General features: G+C 34.6%; 4 protein-coding genes and 1 pseudogene across 7 annotated transcripts; 3 read left to right on the top strand and 2 right to left on the bottom strand.

Annotated features, from left to right (window-relative positions):
• The first annotated feature begins 1260 nt into the window (after positions 1 to 1260).
• On the top strand, positions 1261 to 5255 carry LOC142529877 (ELF3-like protein 2). The gene is made up of 5 exons (XM_075635563.1): positions 1261 to 2216; positions 2980 to 3166; positions 3261 to 3909; positions 4031 to 4082; positions 4226 to 5255. Exons 1-5 carry the CDS (start codon positions 1956 to 1958, stop codon positions 5105 to 5107), a joined length of 2031 nt encoding a protein of 676 aa, XP_075491678.1. The 5' UTR covers positions 1261 to 1955; the 3' UTR covers positions 5108 to 5255.
• Positions 5256 to 6839: 1584 nt separating this feature from the next.
• On the top strand, positions 6840 to 8667 carry LOC142528226 (large ribosomal subunit protein eL28z-like). The gene is made up of 4 exons (XM_075633255.1): positions 6840 to 6949; positions 7034 to 7199; positions 7795 to 7955; positions 8378 to 8667. Exons 2-4 carry the CDS (start codon positions 7052 to 7054, stop codon positions 8498 to 8500), a joined length of 432 nt encoding a protein of 143 aa, XP_075489370.1. The 5' UTR covers positions 6840 to 6949; positions 7034 to 7051; the 3' UTR covers positions 8501 to 8667.
• LOC142528225 (uncharacterized) lies at positions 8511 to 16283 on the bottom strand (annotated as a pseudogene).
• An 852-nt stretch (positions 16284 to 17135) lies between these two features.
• LOC142529876 (small ribosomal subunit protein uS8my-like) lies at positions 17136 to 19576 on the bottom strand. Its single transcript, XM_075635562.1, has 3 exons — positions 19334 to 19576; positions 18762 to 18922; positions 17136 to 17628 (listed from the first exon to the last, which is right to left on the bottom strand). Exons 1-3 carry the CDS (start codon positions 19461 to 19463, stop codon positions 17530 to 17532), a joined length of 390 nt encoding a protein of 129 aa, XP_075491677.1. The 5' UTR covers positions 19464 to 19576; the 3' UTR covers positions 17136 to 17529.
• Positions 19577 to 19962: 386 nt separating this feature from the next.
• On the top strand, positions 19963 to 27390 carry LOC142528802 (serine/threonine protein phosphatase 2A 55 kDa regulatory subunit B beta isoform-like). Of its 4 annotated transcripts, none has more exons than XM_075633985.1 (14): positions 19963 to 20366; positions 22163 to 22266; positions 22352 to 22447; positions 22681 to 22800; positions 23475 to 23681; positions 24096 to 24187; positions 24665 to 24783; positions 25099 to 25222; positions 25427 to 25550; positions 26069 to 26137; positions 26231 to 26322; positions 26414 to 26491; positions 26580 to 26650; positions 26744 to 27390. In XM_075633985.1, the coding sequence occupies exons 1-14, from the start codon at positions 20252 to 20254 to the stop codon at positions 26878 to 26880; spliced, it is 1548 nt and encodes a 515-aa protein (XP_075490100.1). In that variant the 5' UTR covers positions 19963 to 20251; the 3' UTR covers positions 26881 to 27390. The 4 variants fall into 4 exon arrangements, with proteins under 4 accessions (XP_075490100.1, XP_075490099.1, XP_075490098.1 ...); XM_075633984.1 differs by having other exon boundaries at positions 23475 to 23684; XM_075633983.1 differs by having other exon boundaries at positions 22346 to 22447.
• Positions 27391 to 27647: the final 257 nt, after the last annotated feature.

Below are 27647 nucleotides of genomic sequence, written 5' to 3'. Positions count from 1 at the left end.
GATCATTATAAGTTTGATATAATTATCATGAAAGGTTTCAGAATATTGATACTATTTCTGAATTATGTCGACGATTACTAGAGACTGAAAAGACGCGTCATTATCACTTAATTGACAGATTGATTCGTCTTGTTTTAACGCTCCCTGTTTCTACTGCGACAACAGAACGATCATTCTCAGCTATGAAACTTCTTAAAACATCTCTCCGGAATAAGATGGAAGAAGAGTTATTGGCAGATTCTATGATTGTCTACATTGAAAGAGAGTTTACTGCAAGGATAGACATTGATTCAGTAATTGATGAGTTCTACTCAATGAAAAACCGCATGACACATCTTCAATAGTTTATATTTGGTTTGTATCACTTTCTAATATTAATAGTTAATTTTGAAATATTTGATTTATGTTATTTATCGATTCATTCGGCCCAGTCTCAAATTATTTCACGGCTACGTCCCCGTATGCATGGATACTGTTTCCTGTTCTTTAAATTTGACTTTAAAGAATTCATTTCTTCACAAGTTACACAAATATCTTCTGTCAAAAAAAAAAACAAAAAAGGTTACAAATATCTATCTACTTGGAATGCCGAACCAAAGGTGGACAGAGCAAGGGGACCGTGATTTATTGTCAGGTTGAAATTGATATTTTAATAAAAAATTACAAAGAAAAATAGATATTTTCGGTTAGAAAAATGGTTGGAGACGGGCATTAATTTGTTGGAACCACATTCAAAATAATCTATATCATTAGTATGTTATATAATAATGAATCTAGAAACTTTGGTATTTTAATAGATAGACAAAAATGCTTCTATATTTATATTTCAATAAATTTATCATTTATCACTTGTAATATTATCTTTCATATTTATTTTTTCAATTTACAAATAATTAAAATATTCATTTATTTTTGGATAAAACATGAATTATTCATGCAAGTGAATTTACTGTGTGCATGGATTACTAATTAAGATTATAGTAAATGTATTTATAATATATTTATGATAAAAATAAATATTGTTTTTAAAAACCGTTTAAATAATTGAAATAAAAGGATATGATTTTAGACTTTGTTTTCCTCTAAAAAAATCATTCTTTTATTTCACTGCCATAACCAAATATAACTGCTTAAGATTATAATATTTAAAATCATATGTGATAGAAATATTTTAGAAATTATCTTTTTATATATACATTAGAAGATGATAAAGTTCACATATTTTGCATGGAGATGATTAAAAAGAGAGTCTAAAGTCAAATCTCTGTTGTATTTTTCTGTACCTAGAACCAAGGAAGATTTCCATTTTGGGGGACCTCAAAACGAAAAACACGTCCCCACGAATTATTGCTTAACCAAGTTATCTCTCTTCCACTTTTTCGCAGCCCGATCTTTGAGATTCTAAGGTGACCCTCGTCCTTCGCTGATTCTCATCAATCCATCTTCTCCACCTGTGCATTAAGCCCTTAACTCTAGCCACCTGTCTCTCACGTTGTATGATATGATATCCGGTCTTCGTTTTCTTGGTTTTCAGTTGAAGCCTTTTTTTTTTACTGGGGTTGTTTTATGTATGGTGATTTGTAAAGTGATGGGATATTTTGTTGCTTCTGGGGCCTACCCGTGCGAGTTACTGGTTAGAAGTTGGGTTTTCTGGAAGTGAGTGTATCCGGGATGCTCTGAATATTCGTGTGTCATAAATATCCCACCTAGAAACTTTATATTTAGTCCGTGCTCTTTGTTTAATATTTGATTTTGTGTTCAAGAAGAATGTTTTTGGCTTGTCATTTCATGTGCTTTGCTCATTGCTATCCAAGCCACGTAAACTGAGTTCGAGGTCGATTGGTTGCCCAAGTATCGTATTTTATTTCCAGTTCCTTGATTTTCGTTGTTTTCAAAACTTGGTAGGGGTGGATTTGTTTATGAAATAAGTGGGATTTGTTTGGTCAAATTTTGAGATGATTTGTAAGATGAAAGGTGTAAAATATGAAGGGAAACAAATGGTAATGGATCATCCTCTGTTTCCTAGATTCCATGTTAATGATGCAGATAGAGGAGGGCCAAGGGGCCCCCCGAGGAATAAAATGGCTCTTTCTGAACAGTTTAAGCATAATGTATCTACTCAAAATCTGAGGTACAAGTCTGGATCCATGAAATCGCTGCATCTTCCACCGAGCAACGGTTATGGTACATGTGTCCAACCACCACCCTCAAGCAATGTAAGCTATGAAAATCGCGAATCTTTATTTATTTATTTATCACGATGTTCATCTTTATCGATTGAGTTCATTTGTCTGTATCAGAGGATTTGCTCGAGTCATTTGCATGAGTGTCTTTGGTTGTTATTCTTACAAATCGTGCCTTCATATGAAGTTTATCTGCCTTAAATTTTCGATTTGTTGTGGTTGAACTTGGAAGTCTTTTAGATAATTAATCATCGTCTGTTTCTTGGTTTTCCATATGTTCATCAAAATGTGAGGACTTTGCATTCCCTTGGCCTTTGAAGGGAAGATTTAACCCATAAATCTTATAGCTGAAACAACATTGTCATTACTTGCTGACATTGATTACATTTGGATAGCTACATGTGCTTCGATTTAGTGAGAGGTGAATGAACTTGACACTCGCTTTCCAACTTAGTTGAAAAAATTCAAATTTTGTGAGAAACTTATCTAAAAGAGAGATTTTGTCCCCGAGCACATCGAACCAGTTCCGTACTAATTATTGAGTCTGCCCGTGGTTTAAAAATATAATTCACAAGTACACACATGCATCAGCATCCTCACTTACCTTCTTGTTCGATCCTATCCTATTCTACAAGAATAGAAGGATGATATTTCAACTACTGACTCTAGGAAAGAGATCGCGTGGATGCTAAAAAGGGTGCCAATGAACCATTTTTTCCTGTTATTTTGCTAATGATTACCAAGAATGCTTCTCAAATATTCTCCATGACGTTTCTCAAATTGTTGATGAAAACAGGCTGGAAATTCCAAAGCACTTCCTCCTTTCTGTAGTTTGACAGGATCTTCTAACTCAGCAGACTCGAGTAATTATTCTGGTGGATTAAATTTGAACATTTCTCTAAAGAATTCCGAGCCACCCATATCAGGGAATACAAATGATCAACATCCCCGATTTTCAGAAAATTCAATGAGAATCAACGACTGTAAGTCCTCTTAGCCTTGTGGTTTTTCCAGCTTTCGATAACAAGCTAACGTGCCTGAAGATGCAAACGATCTTAATGTTCCTCTATCGAGCAGATACGGTGCAAAATTATTGCAAACTTCAATTACACTTGGATGATGAAAGAAGTGTTACCTTTAGTTCATTTGCTTCTGGGAAACTCCATAATATTCGGTTGGACCAGTCAGACGAGACAAAATGTTCAGCGGATCAACAAAATCGCACTGTAAAAATCAGTAAATCTCAAAATATTGATGATGAAGAGGAAAAAAAACCCGCGATATTAATAATTGAGAAAACTTCAGCAGATGCAACTTCAACCTCTCTTGGTGGAAATAAAATTTCAAAGGGCACTGGAGACCTAAGTTTGATCCATGATTCTAGCAGATTATATGATTCTTGTACACAACCATTTAAAGAATGTAGAGTTCTGCAAGAGAGCAAGGCTGAAACAACGATGAGGAAAAGACATGCATCTGAAATGGATGATTTGACATGTTCCTTCTCACTTTTGAGCGACAACAATAGGTCACCTGAGATCGACAGGATTGAGGAGGTTTCTGAAGATAATGATTCTGAAGCAATGCAATTAGGAAGTACTGGCAAGAAGCAAAAAAATTCAGACAATTCTGTGGAAGACTGTGTACATGGTTTGCATTCTCCTGAAGACATAGCGGGAGTGATTGGTCAAAGATTGTTCTGGAAAGCAAGGCGAACGATTTTGCAGTAAGTAAATATGTTGCTTGTTTATCCTTCTTACTTACAGCAGAAAAGTTATTCAAATGTGAGGTTATCTACCCGTTTTTGTTGAACTTCTGGTCTTTCTGTTGTACTCATTTTTTTGCAGTCAGCAAAAAGTATTTGCGGTTCAGATTTTTGAGTTGCACAGACTGGTTAAGGTAAGTACGTCTGTATTCAACCGAAGCAACTCTATTCAACCGAAGCAACTCTTCTGTGGCGCATCTGTTCAAATTTTGTGTTAATTTCACTCCTCGAACAGTATATGTAGTTATTTACTAACTCTATGTGATAATATTAACAGGTGCAGAAACTAATTGCAGGATCACCAGAAGTGATATACGAAAACATTATCAATCTCCAAAAGCCATCTATCAAGTTTCCGCCCATGAATAAGCTTCTCTTTGTTACTCCTCTGGAATCTTCACCAATTTTCGACAAACCAAAAGTAGACGCCCTAAAGTCAAATCATGACAAGGATGGAAAGCTTTCACTGCCCCTAAACGCTGCTGAAAAAAGACCTTTTACTCAGCCATCAGCTTCAAATACACCATTTACATCAGCATCCATTCCCACAGATGGTAAACTAGCACCTTGGTCTTTCTACCCACCACCCGGAAATCAATGGCTTGTTCCTGTGAGATCTCCTTCCGAGGGACTGGTCTACAAGCCCTATGCAGGACTGTGTCCTCCATCTGTTGGCTTCATGGCATCTGTATGTGGAAACTACATGCCTATAAGTTTAAACACGGTGTGTGGAACAGCTTATGGTGTTCCCGCAATGACCAATCAGGGTAATGGACTTTTTCCTGGCGTTACACTCGGGCATAGCTATTCGCAACAATACAACATTCCTATACTGAGTACTGGCGGTTCAAATGTTGAAATCAAGCAAGCAATCCCATTGCATGGACATCACAAAAACTCACATGGGTCGAGCCAGCAGAGTGGTGTATTATCTGATGTTGGTGAAAAACTGCATGGATCCCAAGGCAGTAGAACAAGTAGTCCTGCCGCGCATTTGGAAGGAGATGTGCTACCTCTTTTTCCTACCACACCATCGGTTCTGGACACAAAGGATTCGATACAAGTGATAAAGGTTGTGCCTCACAACCCCAAGTCGGCACCAGAATCAGCGGCTCGGATTTTCCAGTCTATACAAGAAGAAAGAAAGAGACTTGAGTAAATTGGGTCAAAGAGAAATTTTGAGTGTGTTTGTTGACACTGTAAATAAAAACATTCATCACTTTTCCGTCTCACGCTCAAGGACTAAAGTCATATACCATTAAAAATTTGGTTAGATTTCTTATTGGATATATGCTGTTGTTGATGATTAAAAGAAATCAATATAATATCAAGAGTAAGTCTCTTGTGCGACGGTCTCACGAATCTTTATATGTGAGACAGATCAGTTCTACCGATATTCACAATAAAAAATAATACTCTTAGGCTATGTTTGGTAGTCATGATAAGGGAATGATTATTAAATAATCATCTCTTGTCTCATGTTTGGTTCATTTTTAATTTAGCATGGAGACCCTTGATTATGATTGAAAGTCCTCACTATTTATTTTATTTGTGTGATTAAATATCCATCTTCAAAAGTGTGATAATGTATAATTCTCGAATAATAATAATGATAAATTAATATAATTTTTAAATTTTTATTACATTTTTTTATAAATTAATTTCATATATTTTTATTATTGACAATTTATTTTAAAAAAAATAAATTGTAATACAAATCTATCTTAAATTAATTTTTTATAAATTTCTAATCTTGTTAATTAATTTTTTTATGAAAATAAATATTTATTAAATTCTAATTTATTTTGTTTAATAATTACCGTAATATTTTCAAATATATTTTTAATAAATATATTTAAATTAATTTTAATAAATATAAATTATAATTATAAATATTTAATTATCTATCAAATTATTTTAATAATATTTATAATTATATTAAAAAACAATAATATTATAAATTATTACTAAATTTTATTTAACATTAATATTCAAAATATTATTGTTATTTTAATTATTAAAGTAAATGTATATTTACAAATTTATTTTTAATAATTATATTTAAATTAATTTTAATAAATGTAAATTATAATTATAAATATTTAATTATCTATCCAATTATTTTAAGAATATATATTTAATTAACACTTGGGGCATTTTGGTCATTGTAATAAAATTTACAAAATTAATCCATCATTTTAAAATCATATCAAACATCATATTATTTATCTCATCATACTATTAATCCATATATCTCATTTTTTAATCACTCTAATTACTAATCATTTTATTATCCCATCACACGTACCAAACGGAGCCTTAGCATAAAAAGTAATACTTTTCATAGATGATCCAAATAAAAGATTGTCTCACAAAATACAACCTATGAGACTGTCTCACACAAGTTTTTGCATAATATCAATATCAGCTTTTGTGAACTAAAATACTGAATTGTGTATTAAAAAAAATATTCAGAATAAAGTTTTCTTATTTCAATTAAATTCTATCTAAGTTTCTTTTTTATTTAATATTAATTGGATGATTTTTTAAAATATGAAATTCGAATAGTAAAAAAAATTTACTTAGATCAAGACTTAATAACTACATAATTTTATGTTTGATTTTATTTTTTTGAAAGAAAATAATTCTTCACCTTAAAAAAATTGTTGGTTGGTTTTATTTAAATATATAGATCATATGTTTGATTATTTTCATGGTGGATTATATATTTAAAATTTTTAATATAAAAGGTGTTGTGGTTATATATAAATATAAGAATATGGTAAAATAATTAAAGTTAAATAAAAATTTGAAATATAATATACTTTATTTTTAATTCATAATTATTATGGTAAATTACTTTCTTCAGTGAGGGCTATTTTCGTCATTGAGTTCACTAGGGCTTTTTAATCTCCCCTCGTGTGTGCATATATTTCCTCCAACTCCAGCTCGCCGAAGCCGTCACAGCAGAACTGTGGAGTCCAATTTCTTGAGTCTGAAGGTAAACCCTAGCTCCCAACAAATTGTGGATTTGCTAATGCTAAAGTTTGATGTTGATGATTTTGTTTTATTCTCCATGAATTAGGATTTTTGCCTGTTAGAGATGGCGACAGTGCCTGGGCAGTTGATCTGGGAGATCGTGAAGAAGAACAACTGTTTCCTTGTGAAGGAATTCGGGAATGGAACCGCGGGAGTGAAATTCAGCAAGGAACCTAACAATCTGTACAACATCCATTCGTACAAGTACTCAGGTTGGTTTGTTGATTATTTTCATGTGTTGAGCATTTTATCTGGTAAAAACTTGAACTTGACGATTTGATGTGGAAAATAACGGGAAAGAAGTATTTTTTTTCTTTTGTTTTCTACGTAGACTATATGATTATTTGGTTGTTTAGCTGTTTGTGTAGGAATATTTGCTACCTTTTTTGTCAGTATAATCGAATTGAGATGTAATTATCCCATATTTATTGGATGATGGTTGTTATATGATTTTCAATCTGATTTTTTGGTTTCCTAGGTTTTGTTCATGGAAAAGAAATGAATTTTCTACTGTACATCTGTTATTGCAAATTTCATATCATAGAAATAAGATATTGATACAGCCTCATAATGTTACCATTACTCTCTTAATAACTTTGGTAATAACACTGCCGATTTTTAGCTTGACAATCCTTTTATTGGTTTTATTGAATATGAAATGATTTTATTTTAAATGAATACATATGATGTTTCTGGATTCATAATGAGAATCTTTTATTTTATTTTTTCTGTTTTTTGAAGAGAGTGTTTTATTTTATCTGTATTATGACATCTAAAATGAATTGTCTTGTGGATTATTTTTATTAGGGTTGGCGAACAAGAAAACTGTGACCATTCAACCTGGAAAGGACCAGTCAGTTTTGCTTGCTACTGCAAAGACCAAGAAACAGAACAAGCCTGGCCATTTGCTTCACAAGTCTGTCATGAAGAAGGAGTTCAGCCGCATGGCCAAGGCTGTCTCTAACCAGGTACATAAATTATAATAATCAGTAGTTCCCTTTTTGTTTGAGTTTTTCCAGTTGCCCTACTTTCTACCTCAATACTGCTTCTTTTTCTTATTTAATCTGTGTTTATGTAGCGAAAGATCCATACTTTCCGGCCTTCTCTTAGAAGTTAATGTGCTGTATTTTATACTTTTGATGAGCGTACAGCAGGAAATATTTTCTTTGATCGAGATGCAATCTGCCCAATGAAAGGCATTGTTAAGTGCACATGACTGTTTTTAAAAATGACTATTCTATTTGTACAAGACGAAGGATCTAATGCTCTAGATATTTATTCACGTCAGTTGTGGAGAAAGGCATGCTGGCCTTTTTTTCACCTGCTCAATTCACTGAATGGTGGTGGGTTTTAGATGTGGTCTTGTAGTAATTAAACCTCTCGAGTGCAGGTGGCAGGTAACTATTACAGGCCGGATCTGAAGAAGGCAGCACTTGCAAGGTTGAGTGTTGTTAACAGAAGTCTCAAGGTTTCTAAGTCTGGAGTCAAGAAGAGGAACAGGCAGGCTGCTTGATATGGTGTCAAAGTTTATGAAGTTTTCCCCTTTCCCAACTTCTCTAAGTTGGGTGGCTCATTGTTATCTACTTTTGGACCCAAAATGGACTTAAATTAAATTTCGACCTCTTATACTTTAAATTTTCTTCCATTTTTGAGTTTTAATGGAATTGTGCTTGATCTTTAGATTTTGCATCCTCTAGTTCTGATGATTGAAATATGATGCTCTTGGCTTACTTGGCATTATGATATGATTGTTTATACTCAAATGTCGGAGCTTCTTGGTTGGTTAATTTTGTTTTTGGTTTCTTCAGACTTTTTTGTTTGTTAACCACAACTTCCATGGATTTACGCTTTCATTCCCCGATCCCCCTTCCCACAGTCAATAATGGAAGATGTGGTGGAGGAGGTGATGATACTATTTTGCAAAATAAGTTGGTTCCAAATTTTATACTGAACGAGGCATTCGAAGTAGTAATTCAATCAGGGGAAAAATGCAAGGTCAAAGGAACTGATGTTGAGGCTGAGCGGTATTGTAATAAAAACGGCAATGGTGCAAAATGTTAAACAGAGATACCAGTTAATCGTTTCTCCATTCTATTTTAACAAGGAATTGTTCCTTTTAAGTCACGGACTACTACAAAAATCTAAGCTGTCACATGTACAGGAAGGATTTACAAGCTTGAAATCCACAGAGTATTTGACAGTTTAACTTTAACAACATTATTTCAGCAGTTTCTTGTTGCATATTGTCAAGATGGTCTATACACAGCCTTGATCGGTCATATTGCTTGCAATCGTCAAGAAAGCAGAAATGACCGCTCCATGTACCAAAGCCCTGCACCAAACGGAAAATCAAAATCTTGATACACCAGGTATTTTCACAACCAAATCTGGGGGTCAAATTTATCTGATCCACACAAGCAATTCAAGGCAAAATCAAGAGGAACGGCCTTACTCGGGACTCTCTTTCTGGTAACCAAAATCAGTTGCTGCTTTAAGAGCTCTCTGATATGTTTGCTTCATTGCTTCCTGTCATTAAGTAAAATGAAATTGAAGTGACCTTGGATGAAATAACATGATGTCTCAATGAAAAATAGAGTGGATAGTCCATAAAACAACAATTTTGAGTCTTAAGCTGGAAGGCTATCACTTTTCCAACCCAAGAGAGTAGCACTCACCTGTAATTTAGATTCAAAATCTTCAGGAGACCAATTCAAACTGCATTCTTTAATCTCAAGTTCCCCTGCGACTACCTGAAAAAAATTACGGGGAGTTGAACCTACACAGCATCTTTAAAGGACTAAAAGATGTACCCCTCCTGCACCAGCAGCCACAGATGGCGCAACTAGAACATTGGCTTTTCTCAAAATATCAACTGCTTCAGGGGTGCATGGCATATTTGAGCCTAAAAATATTACAAAGGCAGTTAGCTACAATCTGAAGACAATAACAAATTCAAAAGACGACAACGAAGATTCTATAAATAAGAGGAAGTATACAAACAGAATTTGAAAAGATACAGTAACAGGTACCAACCTTCTACAAGTATCCGACAACCTGAGTTTACCAAATTGATGGCATCAGAATGATCAATCTCATTTTGATAAGCACATGGAAATGCAACATCACAACTTTCATTCCAAGGCTTTGTTTCATCATAGTACTCTGATCGGGCATAAGTTTTTGAATATTCTCTGAAAATAATACTTATAAGCTGATGAACACTGAAAAAGCGAGGGGCCGGAAGCGTACAAACCTCAAACTTCTATTCCGAGCCTTAATGTCTCTCAGAAGGGATATTTTCATGAAGTCAAATCCATCCTCATCCACTAAATAACCCTTAGAATCTGTGCATGCAAACAGACATAAGACAGGATAGAAAAAATAGAAAAAAAATTCAGTTTCCATACTTTAGTCATTCAGACATTTATCTAAAGATAAAATCTAAGAATAGGCATTTCTAAGACAAATTATCTGGTTAGAAAACCACATGAAAAGCAGACTTAATTATTTCACCTCCAACATTATTTGTATTACGATGGCCATCAATTAATTAGTGGTAGAAATCACATTCTCAAGGATTAGGTGCTGGTGTTAAGTTCAAGCCAAACTAATTATAAGTGAAAAAAGAAAATTACCAACCAAATCTGTCACAAAGACATTGATAAGATGATTGAATTCATAGGGGCAAAAAAATTAATGAGAGGTTTATCCTGAGAAGAAATACAATCCATGCGGTGTGAGGTTATTGCAAAAGAAGAGCAACACCGAGAGATGTTGCTATTAAATGCTAGAATATAAGATTTTGTTTGTTCGCTCTCTTAAAAGGAAAATTGAGTGTACTGCAGAGCACTATAATTAAAAAACAGAAACTACTACAAGAGTCTTCTCCAAAGCGCCTACAATCTAAATGAGAATAAATATTTGGGCATGTTTATGCTTTTACTCATTTTAATTCTTTAATATAGTGAGATCATTTAGCTACACAACAACAACAAGACACAAGGCTTTATCCCACTAAGTGGGGAGATCACTTTAGGTACACCAAGATATTAAATCAGAAGGGAAATTTTAAAGCATCTAACTGCAAGGTCACAAATTTAAAGAAATATATGAATTTGGAAAAGACAGTGCTTTACCTGATACTGTTATAGGAAGAGCACCATAAGCAATAACCTTCTCCAGGACATGCATAGATATCTTTCCAGAGCCACTAACAACACATCTAGAGAAGAAGATATAAAAAAAAGTAAAATATTAGATTCCAAGACACTTCATACATAATGAATCTATTTATTTTTCAAACTAATTTCCTGCACTAAAATTTGTTCCACAAAATGACTCTTATGCAAAGAATAGCCATACTAATTGCTCTAGAGTGGTAAAAACCTGATAAAAGGTTTGCGAGTCGAGACTAATCTTGATATCTCCTTCATTATATCCTATTGATACAGTCATCTCTCACAAATAAACTTACAGGAAATAAATTCATCCTCACTTAAATCAGTAAAAGCAGATTATCGTTTCAGTTGACTAAGGATGAGACAGTGATAAGACAGGGTGGGTGACTAATATGGAGAAGGAAAAACAAAAGCAACACTATAGATTCATATTTTGTTTTGGAGGAAACAAATACAAACCATGAAAAGCAGTAAATATGTAGCACCTTAGACCTTTCAGTTCTTTATTCATGTCAGCAAGCATAAGTTGGGCATAAAATACCTGCAAGAAACAAGATCTAATGAATAAAAACAGGCATGGAAGCACAGAAGTTATAACAGAAAGTTTGAAACCAATCCATAGCCAGTAGCTTCAGTTCGAAGACTAGAGCCAGACCAGTTTATTCTTGGGCCAGTAAAACTTCCCTGCATAGTTAAAGCAGATGCATCACGCCTAACATTTTTTAAACTGTTACGAACCATAAAACTTTTGCAGGAAGATTGGTTATGAATAAAACTAAAAGCATGACCAAGTACATCGATCAAAATCACTAGAACAAATTTCTACTTGTTCTTAATTTAACAGATCTAAGGCAACATGGAAGACCACAAGATGCTGATAGTACCATCTTCAATGGAGTACTACTGATTTAAATTGAAAGTACCAAAAGCTAAAACAGATTTTACAATGAAACAATAATTTTTAATTATTTCAGCAATAAAAACATTTGATTAGGCCATCACGGGATCCGTGACAACAGAAAGGTGTGAAAATAAGTAACATACGCAACTGATCACTACAAAGTACACAGCTTTAACCTGAGAGTGACCAACCAGGCGCCTGTATTGACCATACAAATAACCCATTTCACGGGTGCCAACACCCATATCCTCCGAAGGAAGATCCTAGGTTACAAGAAAAAGGTTAGCAAATCACAGATATCTAGGAAACAGGCTTCAAAAGTTTGACAAGAAACCATCTTGCAAACCTTGTCAGGCCCCAAATAGCGATACAACTCACTCATGAAGCTCTGACAAAACTTCATGATCTACAAGTGTGTTCAGGAACCGCAAAAGAAAAAGTTCAATACTTCAAAGATACACCTTTTGGGAACTAACTGCCTCAAAATTACAAAAATATCACCTCACTGTCGCTTTTGCCTTTTGGATCAAAATCACTCCCACCAGAAGAGCCTCCAAGTCTATATGGAGATAATGCATTTTTTAGCGTCTGCATATAAATTAAGGATTAAGTCCTTGATACTCAAATGCTTAAATCATATATTTCATCAACTTTTAACATCTGCTCAGTGTTACATATCAAGTTCAATGTGTTGTGCAAACCACGCAAGTTGAAGAAAGTTCAACTAAGACAGATATCACTGTAAGAGCCAAACATAGAACTAAAGCCAATGTTTGGAACCATTTTTTAACAATGTTTTTCATTTCCCAAAAATAAAACTTAACATATATCATAATCTACTACAATCTATCAAAAATGTTCTGTCAATTTTATATCTCCCAATACAACCATTAATTTTAATTCAGTTCTTTTCTTTTTGAAAAATACTCCATCTTTATATTATATTTTAACCACATATACTATATTTTAAAATACCTAAAAACTATTCAAATAACAAAATTATATGATAGACATCCAACAAATTATTACATGATATGGCATCTACGGTAAAAAATGTCTTGCAGAAATAAAACCAAAAGCACTGACATATTGTCCAGATTTTCCTAAAACATTAAAAAACACTAGCAAACTTTACCATAGTCTGAGAGATACATGGGCAATCTGAGCTAAAATATGGATAAAATTATGCAATTATTATTTACTAAAAAGGGCCCAAGCATTTATGGATAAAATCAAACTCTGCAGAATGAATGCATAACTGAATGAAAAACACCTGTTCAAAACTAAGAAACTTGGCAATGCTCAAGTTCATTGATGGGTGAAAACGCAGACCACCCCTGCATGGACCGAGAGTCTGGTTGAAGTGAACCCGATAACCACGGTTAACATGTGTTTCACCTCTATCATCAAGCCATGGAACCCGAAAGATAATCATGCGCTCAGGTTCTAATAATCTCTCCATGGTATTCACATAACTGCGATATGGTCAAACTTTTTGTCACGATGATTAATATATTCATCTTGCAGACCATGAGCATCTAAAATATTTAAGCTGGCGTCAACAAAATATATATATACGCCAACTTACTTGGAATTTTTTGAAATTACTCTTTCCAAAGCATGGACCACTTCTTAAACAGACTGTATGAACTCAGCTTCATGAGGCTTTCTTCTCAATGCAGCTTCAACAATTGATCCAGCCGTTTTAGACATAAGAGCTGCAACGAGTTCAATCACTGTGTGAGAGCCTAGAAAATTACTGAGATCACTTCGAACATCACAGAAATGTGATTTAGAAATTAAATCACCTATTCACTTATAATTAGGATTTTAGTGCAGAAAAACTAAGGAATATGTTTTTCATGCATTTGGAGGGAAAAAAATGCAGGAACCATATCCCCAATCAACTAAAGAACCAAATAATTGAACCAAAAAAAAAGGCTTTTATTAGCAAATAAGGAAGGAAAAACAAACTTACCTTTCACATAAATAGATTTATCAACTATTATTTTTTCAACAGATGCTTGCTGCAGGCGGAGAGCCTCTTTATGAAGCAATCTGTTATTGTGCTCCTCCAGCGCACTCATCTGCATGTTCCTACTGCCTTCATTTCCATAAGGGTTTCGCCTGTGCTTCCTTCCATATTCTCGACAAATGGAACAGAATATCCTCGCTGTCCCTTCCTTTACATCAACATATGCCCATTTATATGTATCAGCCCACTCCTCTCTCCATCTTTTCACAACCTTCTTTTTCCTCTTTCCTGTTTGTGCTTTTGACAAATCTTGATCCTCACTGGGAAGTTGAGAACCCATCAAATGCTTGTTTTCAGTGTGCTCTTTGGCAGAGGATTCATGCGGCTGAACACCAAGAAGAGAGTTTTGGTGAAAAGTTGGGTCATCGTCTCCAGGGCCGATTTCCAAATCAATTTCTTCACCAAGTTCCCTGACAACAAGATGATGCCTCTGAGACTGCTGGATCAAGTTCATATCATTCATTGCAGAAGTCATCCCAACCCCACCAGCTGGAAGCAACATTCAGCATCACAATTTGATTGCAGGGCTATGATGTCCTAGTTTCTGCAAAAACAAACACACTCAAATCTTCATGGGATAAATCAGCACCAACTGAAACCTCCCTGCCATAATAAATCATGGCTTTGCTCTTTAGTTGAGGATGTGTGTATGTTGCATACATAACCTACTTCAATCCAGCGGGAAGATGAGACCCTCTTCTTATGCAACAGAAAAAAGCCTGGTCGAACAATCTTGAGTACGGTAATCATCCTTGACCAAGGAACACATTTCTCTTGGAGCCCAGAAACTATAACTTTACAATTTTGTTGCTGAAATTTAAGGGTTATGCATGCCATTTATTATGTAAATCCCACGTCTGTACTAAAACTTTGCTCATCATGCACATTAATGAACTTGCAAATAATTATTTTAATGGCACACAGCAACCTTCCCTAAAAGTGCTGTATGGCTTCGTCAAAGCTTGCTAGTGTACCATGTAATTGTGCACCATACTCCATGCGAAATTACTTTTAATTTTCCGTACCCGGATTTTGCAATATCGGGTGGTGTAGAATCATGATCATCAAAATCAATAAAAAGGAGAGAAATCCGTACAATATTCCATCTTTCCTGGTTAATCAAACAACAAAAACGAAGTCTTTCCAGTTGAATTACTCTATTAATGAAAGTAAATGACATTAATCAATAATCTTTACGTTAAACTAAACAAATAAGAAATAACAGCGCGCGGCAATTCACGTCTTCAAACCATCCCTGTGCTAGATATATATATAAAAAAATAGGCACCTCCAAATTCATAACAAAAAATCAAATAGTTAAAACAAAAAAAACAAACAAACAAACAAACAAAGAAAGAAAGCAAAGATTGTACCTTTAATTAAAGTCTTGAGAAGTCTAGTGACGAAACTAAACTTAAAATCTTTCAAATGCTATAAAAAGTTAAAGAAAAGGATGGTGTCTGTACAAGGTGAAATTAAATTAAGCCCCGATCGGATTATCTTTAGTGGAAAATGAAATCCGCAGTAGCAATCCCAAGAACGAAAGGGCTGAAATAGATGGGAGGAGTGGAAATATGAAGAAAAACAGGATGCGGATTCGCTTTGCAGAAAGGAGAAAGCTGGTGAATTTGCGAAATTATGTGCAACTTTCCCTAAAGACTGAGTGGACAATATGGTATACTGAGCTGGTAGAAAATGGCACAAAACAACTGATATATTGTGAGAAACCAAGAAAGATACATCTTTCAGTTTCAAGGGTAAGATTTCAACGGTATTTTAACTCTTGAATAAAGGAACATCACATGGGCCGAGTGAAAAGAACATTGTGATTTGAAATTTTGGATTTTGCAAAGAAGATTATAAGTTTTATTGTTTAAAAAGACCGAAAAAAAATATTTTGTAGAATTCTTTCCTCGATACAAATAGATAGATTCACTTCTAAAGATTCACTTCTAAACCATTTGGCGTTGAGAAATATCAAATGGATTGGGGTAATGAAACTTCTTGACTTCTTATTGGAGCTCAATCCTATCCAGCATCTGAATTAGTAGGTTTTGCTTCTTTTCTTTTTGACCAACTTGAATTGTTATTTTATCTAGCAATTGTGATTTCAAACATTATGCATATATTGTGATTTTAACAATGTTGTCTTTTTGAAGAAATCTTTGTATTGAGTAAAACAAAGTTCGAGACAGTGATATAAAACTGTGATTTATTTATCTTTCACTTCATCTCACAATCATCTTCGCGAGCACATCAATGTCTCTAAAGTCGTTGGATTAAGTCTACTAAGATGAGGACCAACTATTCTTCCACTATTGCTAAAACAGATTCAAATGCAAGAGTTGACATAGGAATAACTAAGACCGTTAATGATTGAGGTGAGCTACTAAAAAAATGAAAATTAATAAAACTAAAATCTTAGAGTATTTATATCCACATATATGGGGCGGGTATGTGGCAGATATTATAGGACCCATGACCCGCCCCATATCCAGATGGGTCTGAAAAATTGGACCCGAGACCCGTCCCATGACCCATTTAATATGCCCAAACACACCTCATACACGCGGATCCATTGCTTTACCCGGACCCATTGACATCCCTAATTTGAAACGAGTTAGACCCGTGAACCCGTTAACTTTTTTAAATATAAAATAAAATTTTAAAGATTAATTAATCATTAAATTTATTTTTCAACTTTATATTAGTAATATTTAAAAACAAAAACTATCGTCACAAATTAAAAATATCAATTTTTATTTAATTAATAATTAATAAGAAAAGAAACTGTATAATTATATATTTACATATTAATAATAAATATTAAAATATTATAAAATAAAATTATCGATAAGATATTTATTTTTAAATATAAGAAATAATATAATTATATTATTAATAATATATATACAGTGTGGGGCGGGCCGCCTTGGCTGCCTCCTTAGCATATCCCGAGTTTTAGAACAATGGTTGCTACAAGACCATAATATACATTTTAACTATTTGATCTATCTAATGAAAAAGTATGTGATTATGCTTAAAAATATGCCATGGCAGCATTTGGAACCAAATTTGCAAATATTGCACCAAACAACCCCCAAAAGTCACCATGCACTAAAACTCAAACACAAGCATCTCACTTCTTCCGCGATTCACTGTTGTATTGGAAGAAAAGCATTAGCTATATTAGACGCAGCAACAAACAAAGAGCTGTATTATTTTCGACTACATTTTGAAACAGTAATACAGATTCCAGAAAATAGCAAGGGCATGGCAGACAAAATATATTTTCACGGCCATGGAAGCTCTCACATGATTCAATGTTCTTCAAAAGCTGTTTCCGGGAGACCAAAAATGAACAAAATGTGTCAAGAAAGCATGGCTTGCCGTTTCTACTTCAACTTCTCCCTAGAGCCATCAGATCTCTAGTAAAAATATCCCAGCACTTGGCCGCCAACATTTTGTCGAATTGCTTCCTCATGATCCAAGACTCCATTTGGAGTTGTGATCACGACATAGCCCCACTGCACGTGGAGAAAATAATTTAGGGATAGTCAACATATTTCCTCATAACTCGAGGATCATGATGCAGAAACGTCATACAAGAATCACACGAGAATAACTTTTATAAATGATCATAAATACACAGATATACCGGGAAACTAAAGTTTAATAAGATTGCAAGAATGGCATGGTTTCAGGGTTCTAAACTATAATTTTGGGGTTGATAGTTTAAATATGAAGTTATAGATGATAAATTCCCAAGAAGAGTCATGTTTTATCCATGAGTAATTGACGAGAATCACTGAACACTACAGGGCGACCTAGTCCAGTACAAAACCAAGTGGATTCGCCAGTATGATCGAGAGGCGTATAGTAAAAAGTCGAGCCTTTTGTTCTTACTCTGAGATCAATAACCCATCATACATCATATTTGGACCAAACAAACGAGAACTGGGAAAAACATTATTGCCATTTCTACAACAAAGGTGCTTAAGTAGATAATATTTCCATTGCAATGTTAGAAATGTCATAAAGGAATGTATTAGAAATCTTAATTGTTAGGTACAATAACTGTTCATGCTGGTTAGAGCTCTCGAAACACGGTGTTAGACATGCTATGCTTTTGTATAATTTAAAAGATTTGAGTACACAATTACCATCCGCTATAGTTTTTGTTAAAACGACAAGCGCTCGGTCCTACAGCTTTTGGTAATACGACAAGCGCTCGGTCCTACAGTTGTATCAGAGCCAAAATCACGGGTTCGATTCTCATTGATTGCAAGAAGTACAATTATTGGAAGGAGATTGTTGAGTTCAATAATTATCTCTGCTGGTCATAACAATCGAAACGTGGTGCTTGAGCTGTTGTACGGTTTAAAATTTTGAATTGCACCGTTATTATCAACTATAAATTTTTCTAAATCAACATGCGCTCGATCCTACGGAAAGAAAAACAAATGTACTTCCCAGCTGTCATTAGTTCATTTAACTACTCATCATAAATGATTCTACCAAATATATCCAAACCAGACGCAACAAATCTCAAACTCCAACAAAAATCTACAATTTCACCGTTCCTCCACGATGCGCAGGCATGACAAAATCTAATCAGTCACAATAACACAAACTTCAAATGTGAGGAAAATACACAAACCTGGCGTGTTGGAAGAGCACGGGTTTTGTATTTCTCGATGTCCTGAGACTTAATGTCTTGTCTATACGTGAGAGCACGGCAATCTTTAACCCTCCCCAGTAGCTCAACGGTTATCCTCCCCACCCTTTGTGGATCATGCACTTGAAAATCCTTAATGTACCCTGTGATTTCAAAACCATCACACTTTTCTGCCCCACTATAGTTCTCAAAGCTTCATATGGATTAAGGAATTCAGTGATGGAAAAGTGAAAAACAAAAGCAGAATCAACAAACACTTCATTCCTTTCGTTTGCCAAATGGAAATATATAAAAATAAATAAAATTCAAGGACCACTTCTCACAATCAAATTCGTTCGATCGGCTACTTTAAAACTCTTATTTTTACTACACTCCAATATCAAACTCAACCTCGCAAAAAATCTGAAAAAGCATCGATCTTTCGATACAGTCCAAAGAACAAATCCAACCAATTTGGTCATCTTAAATTCCAAGTAATCGGCACCACTCAAAATCAACAAAGAACACATACAGAGTCCCTACACAAGAATAGATAAAATTTAGACCAAGTATACCTCTAAATTTCATGATTCGAAGAAAAGAAGCCATGACATTAGAGATGGGGTTGATCTCAGCTGAAGCGAAACCTCTCTTTTCGGCATTGACGATGGTTCTCAAGGCGTCGTTCAGTATTCTTCTTCCCATTTCTGCTGCTCCTTGTCTTGTGCGGCAGCTCCAATCCCCGCTGATGCTCTTCGGTGGGCAACAAATCTGGGCTTTAGTTACTTTTTTGGCCTCTGCTGTTCTGGCCCAATACAGCCTCGTTTGTGTCATTTTTAATTTTACCTATTTTTTAAAAATATATAGTAATTAGTTTAAGTTTTGAAAAAAATATAATTGTCTTTTTTTTATTAAAAATAACTTTTTGGACTTTTGGGTTTGTTTTTAAATTAATTTTCTCTAAAACAAACTTCATTAATCCAAAGTTTAAAAAATATAAATAATTGACCCATTATTTCATTTTTTTAGCATGTATTTTTAAGCACTTTAGTTGGATTATAAAATATTTATATAATTAATTACCAATTTTTTTTTATTAAAGAAATTTTTTTAACAATTAGGATGACAATAATTTCAAAAGTTTTATCTTTTTTATTTTGTTTCTGAAATCTAAATTATCTTTATTTTTTTCTGAAACAAAAACAAAAGGCAGAGTGAAAAGGATTTGTTTCCAAAACATATGCATACACATCAGTATATTGAGAGAGAAAATCTGAATCACACTCCTTTGTAATAATAATCGGCGTTGCGTTTTTCCATGAACTCACTGAATAATGGTTGAATCTGAATCCGAATTCTCTCTGTTACCTCTGATCTTTCTCAATTCCTTGAGCTTTTCTTGATGAACTGAAGATAGGGAGGAACTGAGATCAGCTGTTGCCTTTTGATATTGTTTTGTTCTCGCTTTTGATTTTTTTCGATTGTCGAGGAGAATGAACGGTGCTGATGGTGAAGAGCTGGATTCAGCTGCGTTGGGTCCGCCAGCGCTCGAGTGGAAATTTTCTCAGGTGTTTGGCGAGCGGACTGCCGGAGAAGAAGTACAGGAAGGTAGATTTTTTGTTGTTGATTTTATTAGTGAGGAAAATATGTTTTCTTTTGGTTTGGATCTTCTCGTTAGGGTTAGGATTTCTATTATTTGATCCCTTTTGGGTTTGTTAACTGCTTGATTTAGCAGGATTTCAGTATGTTTGATTGTGATTTAGTGATCTGCATGCCATTATTTTGATCAATGATGCAAAAGGTTAATGGTGTGGGTGTGAAGTGAAAAGAGTTCAGCTTTAGTTTGATGGTTGGTTTTCATGCGGGATGAACCTGGTTTTTGGCCTAAGAATGTGTTATACCGTGGGTTTTGATTACTTTGATCATGTTTGGTATGTCTTTGAAATTGTTTTGTGTACGGTCAGTTTGAAGATGATGCAACTTTATAGCTTGAACTCCGAACTATTTTTATGTTGTTGGGGAAGTGAGAGCTGGTGTCTTTATACACTTCATGCAGTGACTGAGCCAGAGTTGGAGGTCTTTCCACGACTGTGCTACTGTTTTTTTGTAGGTATACCAATTTGTGACGTGGTACTGGGTGTAAGGTTTTCTGCCAACTTTTGGCCCTGTCTATTGCTTGGAGCCTTGGAGAGCTTTTTTTTTTTTTTTAATCTTGGACTGGAGCTGCAGCTTATATACTTTTGTTGTTTTTGGTCTTTGGTATGAATAACCTGTCACAATATGTTCTATCGCTTCCAAAATCTTTCATGGGTTGAAAGGGTTCAGGACTTCACATGCTTGACCCAAGCGCACTGATCTGACTGACCTATTATGAGATTCAAAATGATGCTTGTATTTTCGATTCCTTGACGGGGCCATTCAAAACATGCTTGTGTGGTGTCACTTAAACTGAAAAGACAAAAATGATGTCTATTTACAATTTTGTTTCCACATAAGAGGGAATGTTATCTCTTTTTGTCGTTTATTCATTTATCGACTTTTGTCGCTTAGTTTAATATGCAATCACATGACATGCTGTTCAATGTACACCTTGGGTGGGTCAAATTAGCATACTGGTTCATGTAGAGGGGGCGGTGAGTAGGAGGAGGGCAAGAAAATTTGTGAGCTGTTTTGTTGTTGGGTTGATCATTCTAAAATAGACTGTGATCAATTATAGATTTTTTTATTTGATATTGGGTTTTTTGCCATGTTTGGTTTTCATTATTTGTCTCTTGCCAAAAAAAAAAAAATTAGTCACGATCTGCACATATGTTAAGAATTGGGCTCCATTGTCTTTTGCAAAAGTGTAAATTGTGACATGTGTAAGCTGAAGCAGGTGATGATCGTCTTGTTGTAATTTTTATTCTTTCCACGTAATTGGACTTCAACTGTTAGAAAGGCTGAAGTTTGAAATTTTACTTACTTCTGAACTGCACGTTTTAATGTGTACTTTCTTAAACTTGAAATGCCATTAATTAGAGACACGGTAAGGACAAGTATTCTGCAGACTCGCAGATTCAATTAGTTCAATTGCAATAAGCTTCTCGGCCAAATTTTTACCGTTGATCCGCTAAAGCTTTTTCTAATTTATTTGGTTATTCATAAATTTTATTATTTTACATCGCTTACAGTTTCCCATTTAGTGAAAAGTTTATGGATACATTGCTCTTATTTTATGAATCTCTGCCTCTTCTTGAGTAGATAAGAACATTGATAGCAGCGGTTTGTATTAATATTTTTTTCTTAATTTTTCCTGAATCATGTTTCCAGTGGTTGTCCGTGTTATAATTTAATAGGAACTGTAACTCCAAAATTTAGGGTTCAACTCAAAACTGTGCTTTTATTTTGAATTCTTTTTATGGCAGTTGACATCATATCCGCAATAGAGTTCGACAAAACTGGTGATCATCTGGCTACTGGTGACCGCGGTGGAAGGGTGGTCTTATTTGAAAGGACTGATGTGAAAGAGGTAAGGTCAACATCTGATGGTTTTATTTAATTGGTGACATGTTCATCTTGAAAAAATATCTTCTATTCACAAGTTTTGATCGCAGCATGGGGGAAATCGTAGAGATTTAGAGATGATGGACTATCCGATTAGACATCCAGAGTTTCGCTACAAAACTGAATTTCAGAGCCATGAACCAGAGGTATTTATTCAAATTTCGTGTCAAATTATTGTTTTCTGGGGTCTACCTTCGAGATTCAATCATTTTTTCAAATGCAGAAGCCTTGATTTAACAGAGAGGCTTCTGTTTTCAAATGGACAAATTGCTTGAAGGCATCTATTGCTTTCACTGTTTTTAATTCCTTTTTCCCCGATGGAAAAATTGGATAAAAGTTTGAATCGTAATAATATAGCGTGAAAATCTTTTTCCTTCAGTTTGATTATCTCAAGAGTTTGGAAATTGAGGAGAAAATCAACAAGATTCGATGGTGTCAGACAGCTAATGGTGCACTCTTTCTCCTTTCAACGAATGACAAAACTATTAAGTTTTGGAAGGTTAGATATTGAATTTTTCGTTTTTGTTAATTATTTTTGTGGTGTTGAGATATAATATGTTATGATAGTTAATACTTTGTGGTTGTTTGTTGTGGTGATTATGTATTCAGACTTGTGCTCATCTTATTCGTATTCTGAATTTGTTTTTCTCAGATTGTAATTGATTTTGAATGCTGTCCTTAATTTTCCTTCAATGTATTTTTAAGAGTTAAAACATTGATTAATACAACTTTTTGGCATTACTAAATTACTTTCACCAACTCCAGAATTTTTCACTCTACACATGTTGATTGGTTCGATTTCCATATCTTTTTTTTCTCGGAAATGTCTTTTTATGACCAAACTACATTAAATGTGGGTTCATTTTATTTAATACATTTACACCATTATGAGATGAGAATTGATTATTCATCAAAATTTACATACGATTTAGATAAAACAAAATATATTTTGTTTTTTGGTTTGACATTAGCAACCAACAAAACCTGCTATGACTTGACATTTACATTGGAAAATGTCCCCGAAACAAACTTAAATATATTTGAGCACTCCTGTGAACTTTTGGTACAAATTTCTCTTGAATATTTTGAGAAAAAATAAGAAATCCGGAAACAAAACCAAAAACAGCCTTTGGTTTTGAATTTGCAAACTTGCCTAATGGTTGTTTGAAACAGGTTCAAGAGAAGAAGATCAAGAAAATATCTGATATGAATGTTGACCCATCTAAACTAGCTGGAAATCATACTGTTGCAAGCTCCAGTGTTACTTCGAATCCTAAATTGCATCTGGCAAATGGTGGCAGTCCTGATCGATTTTACAACCACTTGAGCAATGACTTATCCTTTCCACCTGGGGGCATCTCCTCACTTCGATTACCAGTGGTAGTCGTATTTAACTAAGCTACACTTCTATTTGTGATGTAAAGAATTCTGTGTTATGCACCATCTTTTTTATGTGTTTGGTCAAAAATTGGTTGTTAGGTTTTAGTAAATGAAAGCTATTTGGTTTGTTGTCCATTCTTCTCTATTTCGAACATGTAAAATCCATTTTGTCTACTGAATGTTTTAATATGCCTGGGTATGTGTCTCAGAACCTTTATGGCTTCCTCATAACTGTTGAATTTTGAGCTTTGGTGCTTAGTGATGACATCATTAGGATTAATTGCTCAACTCTCAATCTTAAAATTATCGTAGGCATTCCCTTAAAATTAACTTATGCACGTCATGATGGTAAGTACAATTTAATATTTTATCACTCACTTTGTTTCTTGTGACACTTGATGGTACAATCTATAGGTCACATGCAGTGAGACCAGTCTTGTTGCGAGATGTAGGAGAGTGTATGCCCATGCCCATGATTACCATATCAATTCTATATCAAATAACAGGTAAAGGTCCAAAATTTATCTCATCTTATTATACCTGTATATATGTGGGACAGCTAGAATTATTTTGATTGAAAAAAAAAGATGGCATAGTTAGGTTCTCATCTTTGGTGAGAGAACTCTAGTCATAGTAGTAAGACTTGGGGACGATGACCATTTATCCACGAGTGGAAGGAATATTGTAGAGAATTGTGTTTCCAAGTATTTGCCTCGAATTACGAAAAGAGAAAATAGAGCTGCGTGGATGGCATTGATTTGTGGTCATTCGACGCCCCTTTTCTTTTCCTTTGCCCATGCATCTTTCCTTTCCGGGGCGCTTCTACTGTTGTGACTTCATGAAAGGGTGGTCATTGCTGTTGACATGTTAGCAACGAAAAATAATAATCACTAGGTTTTAGCATGATGACATGTCGTCCTTTGTTTCTATTGATTTTCATTTGTCTGGTTTCATGATTAATTCATATTTGGAACGCTTTGCAGCGACGGTGAAACATTTATATCATCAGATGATCTACGAATAAATCTTTGGAACCTGCAAATAAGTAATCAAAGTTTCAACATCGTTGACGTGAAGCCCACAAATATGGAGGATCTGACTGGTGTGTCTTTTTGTTTATCTTCTTTCTTCATATATATTTTTCAACATTGCTAAATTATCACTTCTGGCGTAAGATTTTGTATCATTTCCTCTTAAGTGCTTGATGATTGTCATGATAAATGTTAAGTGACATACAGACTGGAAAAGGGGTCATATCAAGAGGTTTAAGGCTACTGTAATTCTTGCTCTCTGATATGTGATACGTCTCTCTTAAAATGTAATTAAATGTCTGGGAACTTCATTTTTTTGGGAAAAAGGTTGAAAGAACAGGTTGTGGGGTAATCTTCTGTTCACTTATTTTTGTTTCTTTTTGCAGAGGTGATAACTTCAGCTGAATTCCATCCTTCTCATTGCAACATGTTAGCATATAGTAGTTCAAAGGGATCAATTCGTCTCGTTGATCTGCGACAATCTGCCCTGTGCGATTCACATTCGAAACTGTAAGTGACGGATTATATTACAGTCTTCTGATTAATGATTTTGTATTTATCTGCTTTTTAATAAAAACTCAATAAATTTTCTTAAGAAGTTGAATGCTAATCGTGGGGAATTCTAAGTACTTTATGAGGGGAGTTTTTTGTGCTCCAAGACTCTGTTTTCTTGTGTTTTTATTGGATGAGATATTAATTTTCATTCATGAACAGATTCGAGGAACAGGAGGCACCTGGTTCAAGATCATTTTTCACTGAGATAATTGCTTCGATTTCAGATATTAAGTTCGCGAAGGATGGAAGATATATTCTTAGTCGAGATTACATGACCCTTAAGGTTTTATTTTCTGTAGTTATTTTTGCACTTTTATCTTTATTGGTTAATATTCTAATTGGCCAACGAGTTCATTGTTTATTAACTTTTCTGTTTACTTCGTGCTGATTTAGTTGATGGTAGTGAGTGCCTTTGGGCACTGTTTGCTCAGTAAAGAATGCGGGCTGGATACAATACAGTTTCCATGACTATTTTAATGTTAGAAAAATGCATTTGTTATCATGAATAAGTGGTTCAAGATAAATATTGAACAAAAACTGTTGCTCTCAGATTAACTTGCCATATTTTATCTGAAATTCCAAAACTTAAAGCTTAAGTTTGGCACTGGAAATTGGATATGATATTGTAATTCAGTTATGCTATTTCGCTGACTGGCCATGGCCATAGAAACTATTTAAATGCATTGCTTGGAGGATAACAAGATTCCATAGTTTTTTGAGTTTCCTTGGATTTCACATTGCTATTTTCAATGTCATGATTTCAATTTTGTTTTTCATTGATCGAATATAAATTGGTTTCAGTTGTGGGACGTTAACATGGATGCTGGTCCAATTGCAACTTTCCAGGTTCATGAGCATTTAAGACCAAAGGTGAGTTGCCTTGCTCCTGGACCATTTTGCCCGATGCTTTTTTGTGACTCTTGAGCTGATCAAATGTTGTTATTTTAATATTGTCATGTCTAGCTCTGTGACTTGTATGAAAATGACTCCATTTTTGATAAATTTGAATGCTGTCTGAGTGGTGATGGTCACCGAGTGGCTACTGGTTCTTACAAGTAGGTTCAAGTTTGTGCTCAGTTTTATCCTACTGTCATTTGCATGTATGTCTCTCTAACAAAAGTGTGACAAATACTTGGTATGATTCAGCAATATGTTCCGCGTGTTTTGCTGTGCTCCGGGCAGTACTGAAGCCACTTCCCTAGAAGCGAGCAAAAATCCAATGAGGTACTACTACCAGTTTTAAGTTTTGAATTTTCGGGCTAACTCAAGTCTGTGTGCTCATCTTTGCTGATTACGGACGACTCTCTTTCAGAAGGCAGGTCCAGAACCCTTCAAGGCCTTCCAGATCGTTGAGCAGTAGCATCACTCGTGTTGTCAGAAGAGGTATGATTCTCATTCGCAACTCTTCATCTACTTGGTTTTTGTGTCCATGTAACATAATCTCAACTGAAAATAATGTTGGGGTCTATGTTGCAGGTGCAGAAACTCCGGGAGTTGATACAAATGGGAATTCATTTGACTCCACTACAAAACTACTCCACCTTGCGTGGCACCCATCTGAAAACTCAATCGCTTGTGCTGCTGCAAATAGCTTGTATATGTATTATGCATAAAAAAACACAAATCCTAAACAACGGTTAACATTTTTGGGTGACTCATTTGAAGATGCCTCTTTCATCTAATAGAAGAGAAGGTCGATCAATTTCTCAAGCCTCTGTACTCCATGCATCGACTGCTGTGTTTCATAAGCGACCATGACAAATTTCGGAACATATCTGCGTCTGCAAGTCTTTGTTGTTACCTGAGCAGACAACTGTATTCCCATTCACCTTCCGTTGTTTTACCCTCAACATTTCTTTTATTTATTTTTTTTCACTTCTCATCAAAGGAAAAGATGTAGTTCTCCTGTTCTTTCTGTCTTGTGTCGGGTCTTGTCTGTTCGTCTCGTGTAGAAATCTGGAGGGAATGTGATTGTAGCTCTCCTACATACAGAAACTAAGGTGGTCTTATGTTTGCTCCTAGTTCTAAGGTAAATGTTAGTTTTATTCTGGAAATTCATTAAATTTCATTGTAGCATAATGCTTGTACTTGTTTCTTTTATAGAATGATCATTATGGCCTTTATTCACCTTCTCATTTAATATTTCTTTTGTAGAAGTGTTCAACTTTGTCTTTATTTATTTGACACAATAATTTTTGCTTAGAGGCAAGGTGATTCTTTGAAGGACAAATTTGGATTTTTCCTCAGTTTTTATTTTTTTTAGTGGCGTGTATTCAACGTAGAAATTTAATGATTTTCAATAATTTTTTAAATGATAGATTTTCGTGGATTTGGTAAATTTTCGTGGATTTTTATAGAATCTCACACATTTGTTAACAGA

This window comes from Primulina tabacum, chromosome 16, assembly GCF_025594145.1.
Source record: "Primulina tabacum isolate GXHZ01 chromosome 16, ASM2559414v2, whole genome shotgun sequence".
In the NCBI taxonomy this organism is placed as follows: Eukaryota; Viridiplantae; Streptophyta; class Magnoliopsida; order Lamiales; family Gesneriaceae; genus Primulina; species Primulina tabacum.
The sequence above is the reverse complement of the archived record's forward strand: the minus strand, read 5'-3'. Positions and strand labels throughout refer to the sequence as shown.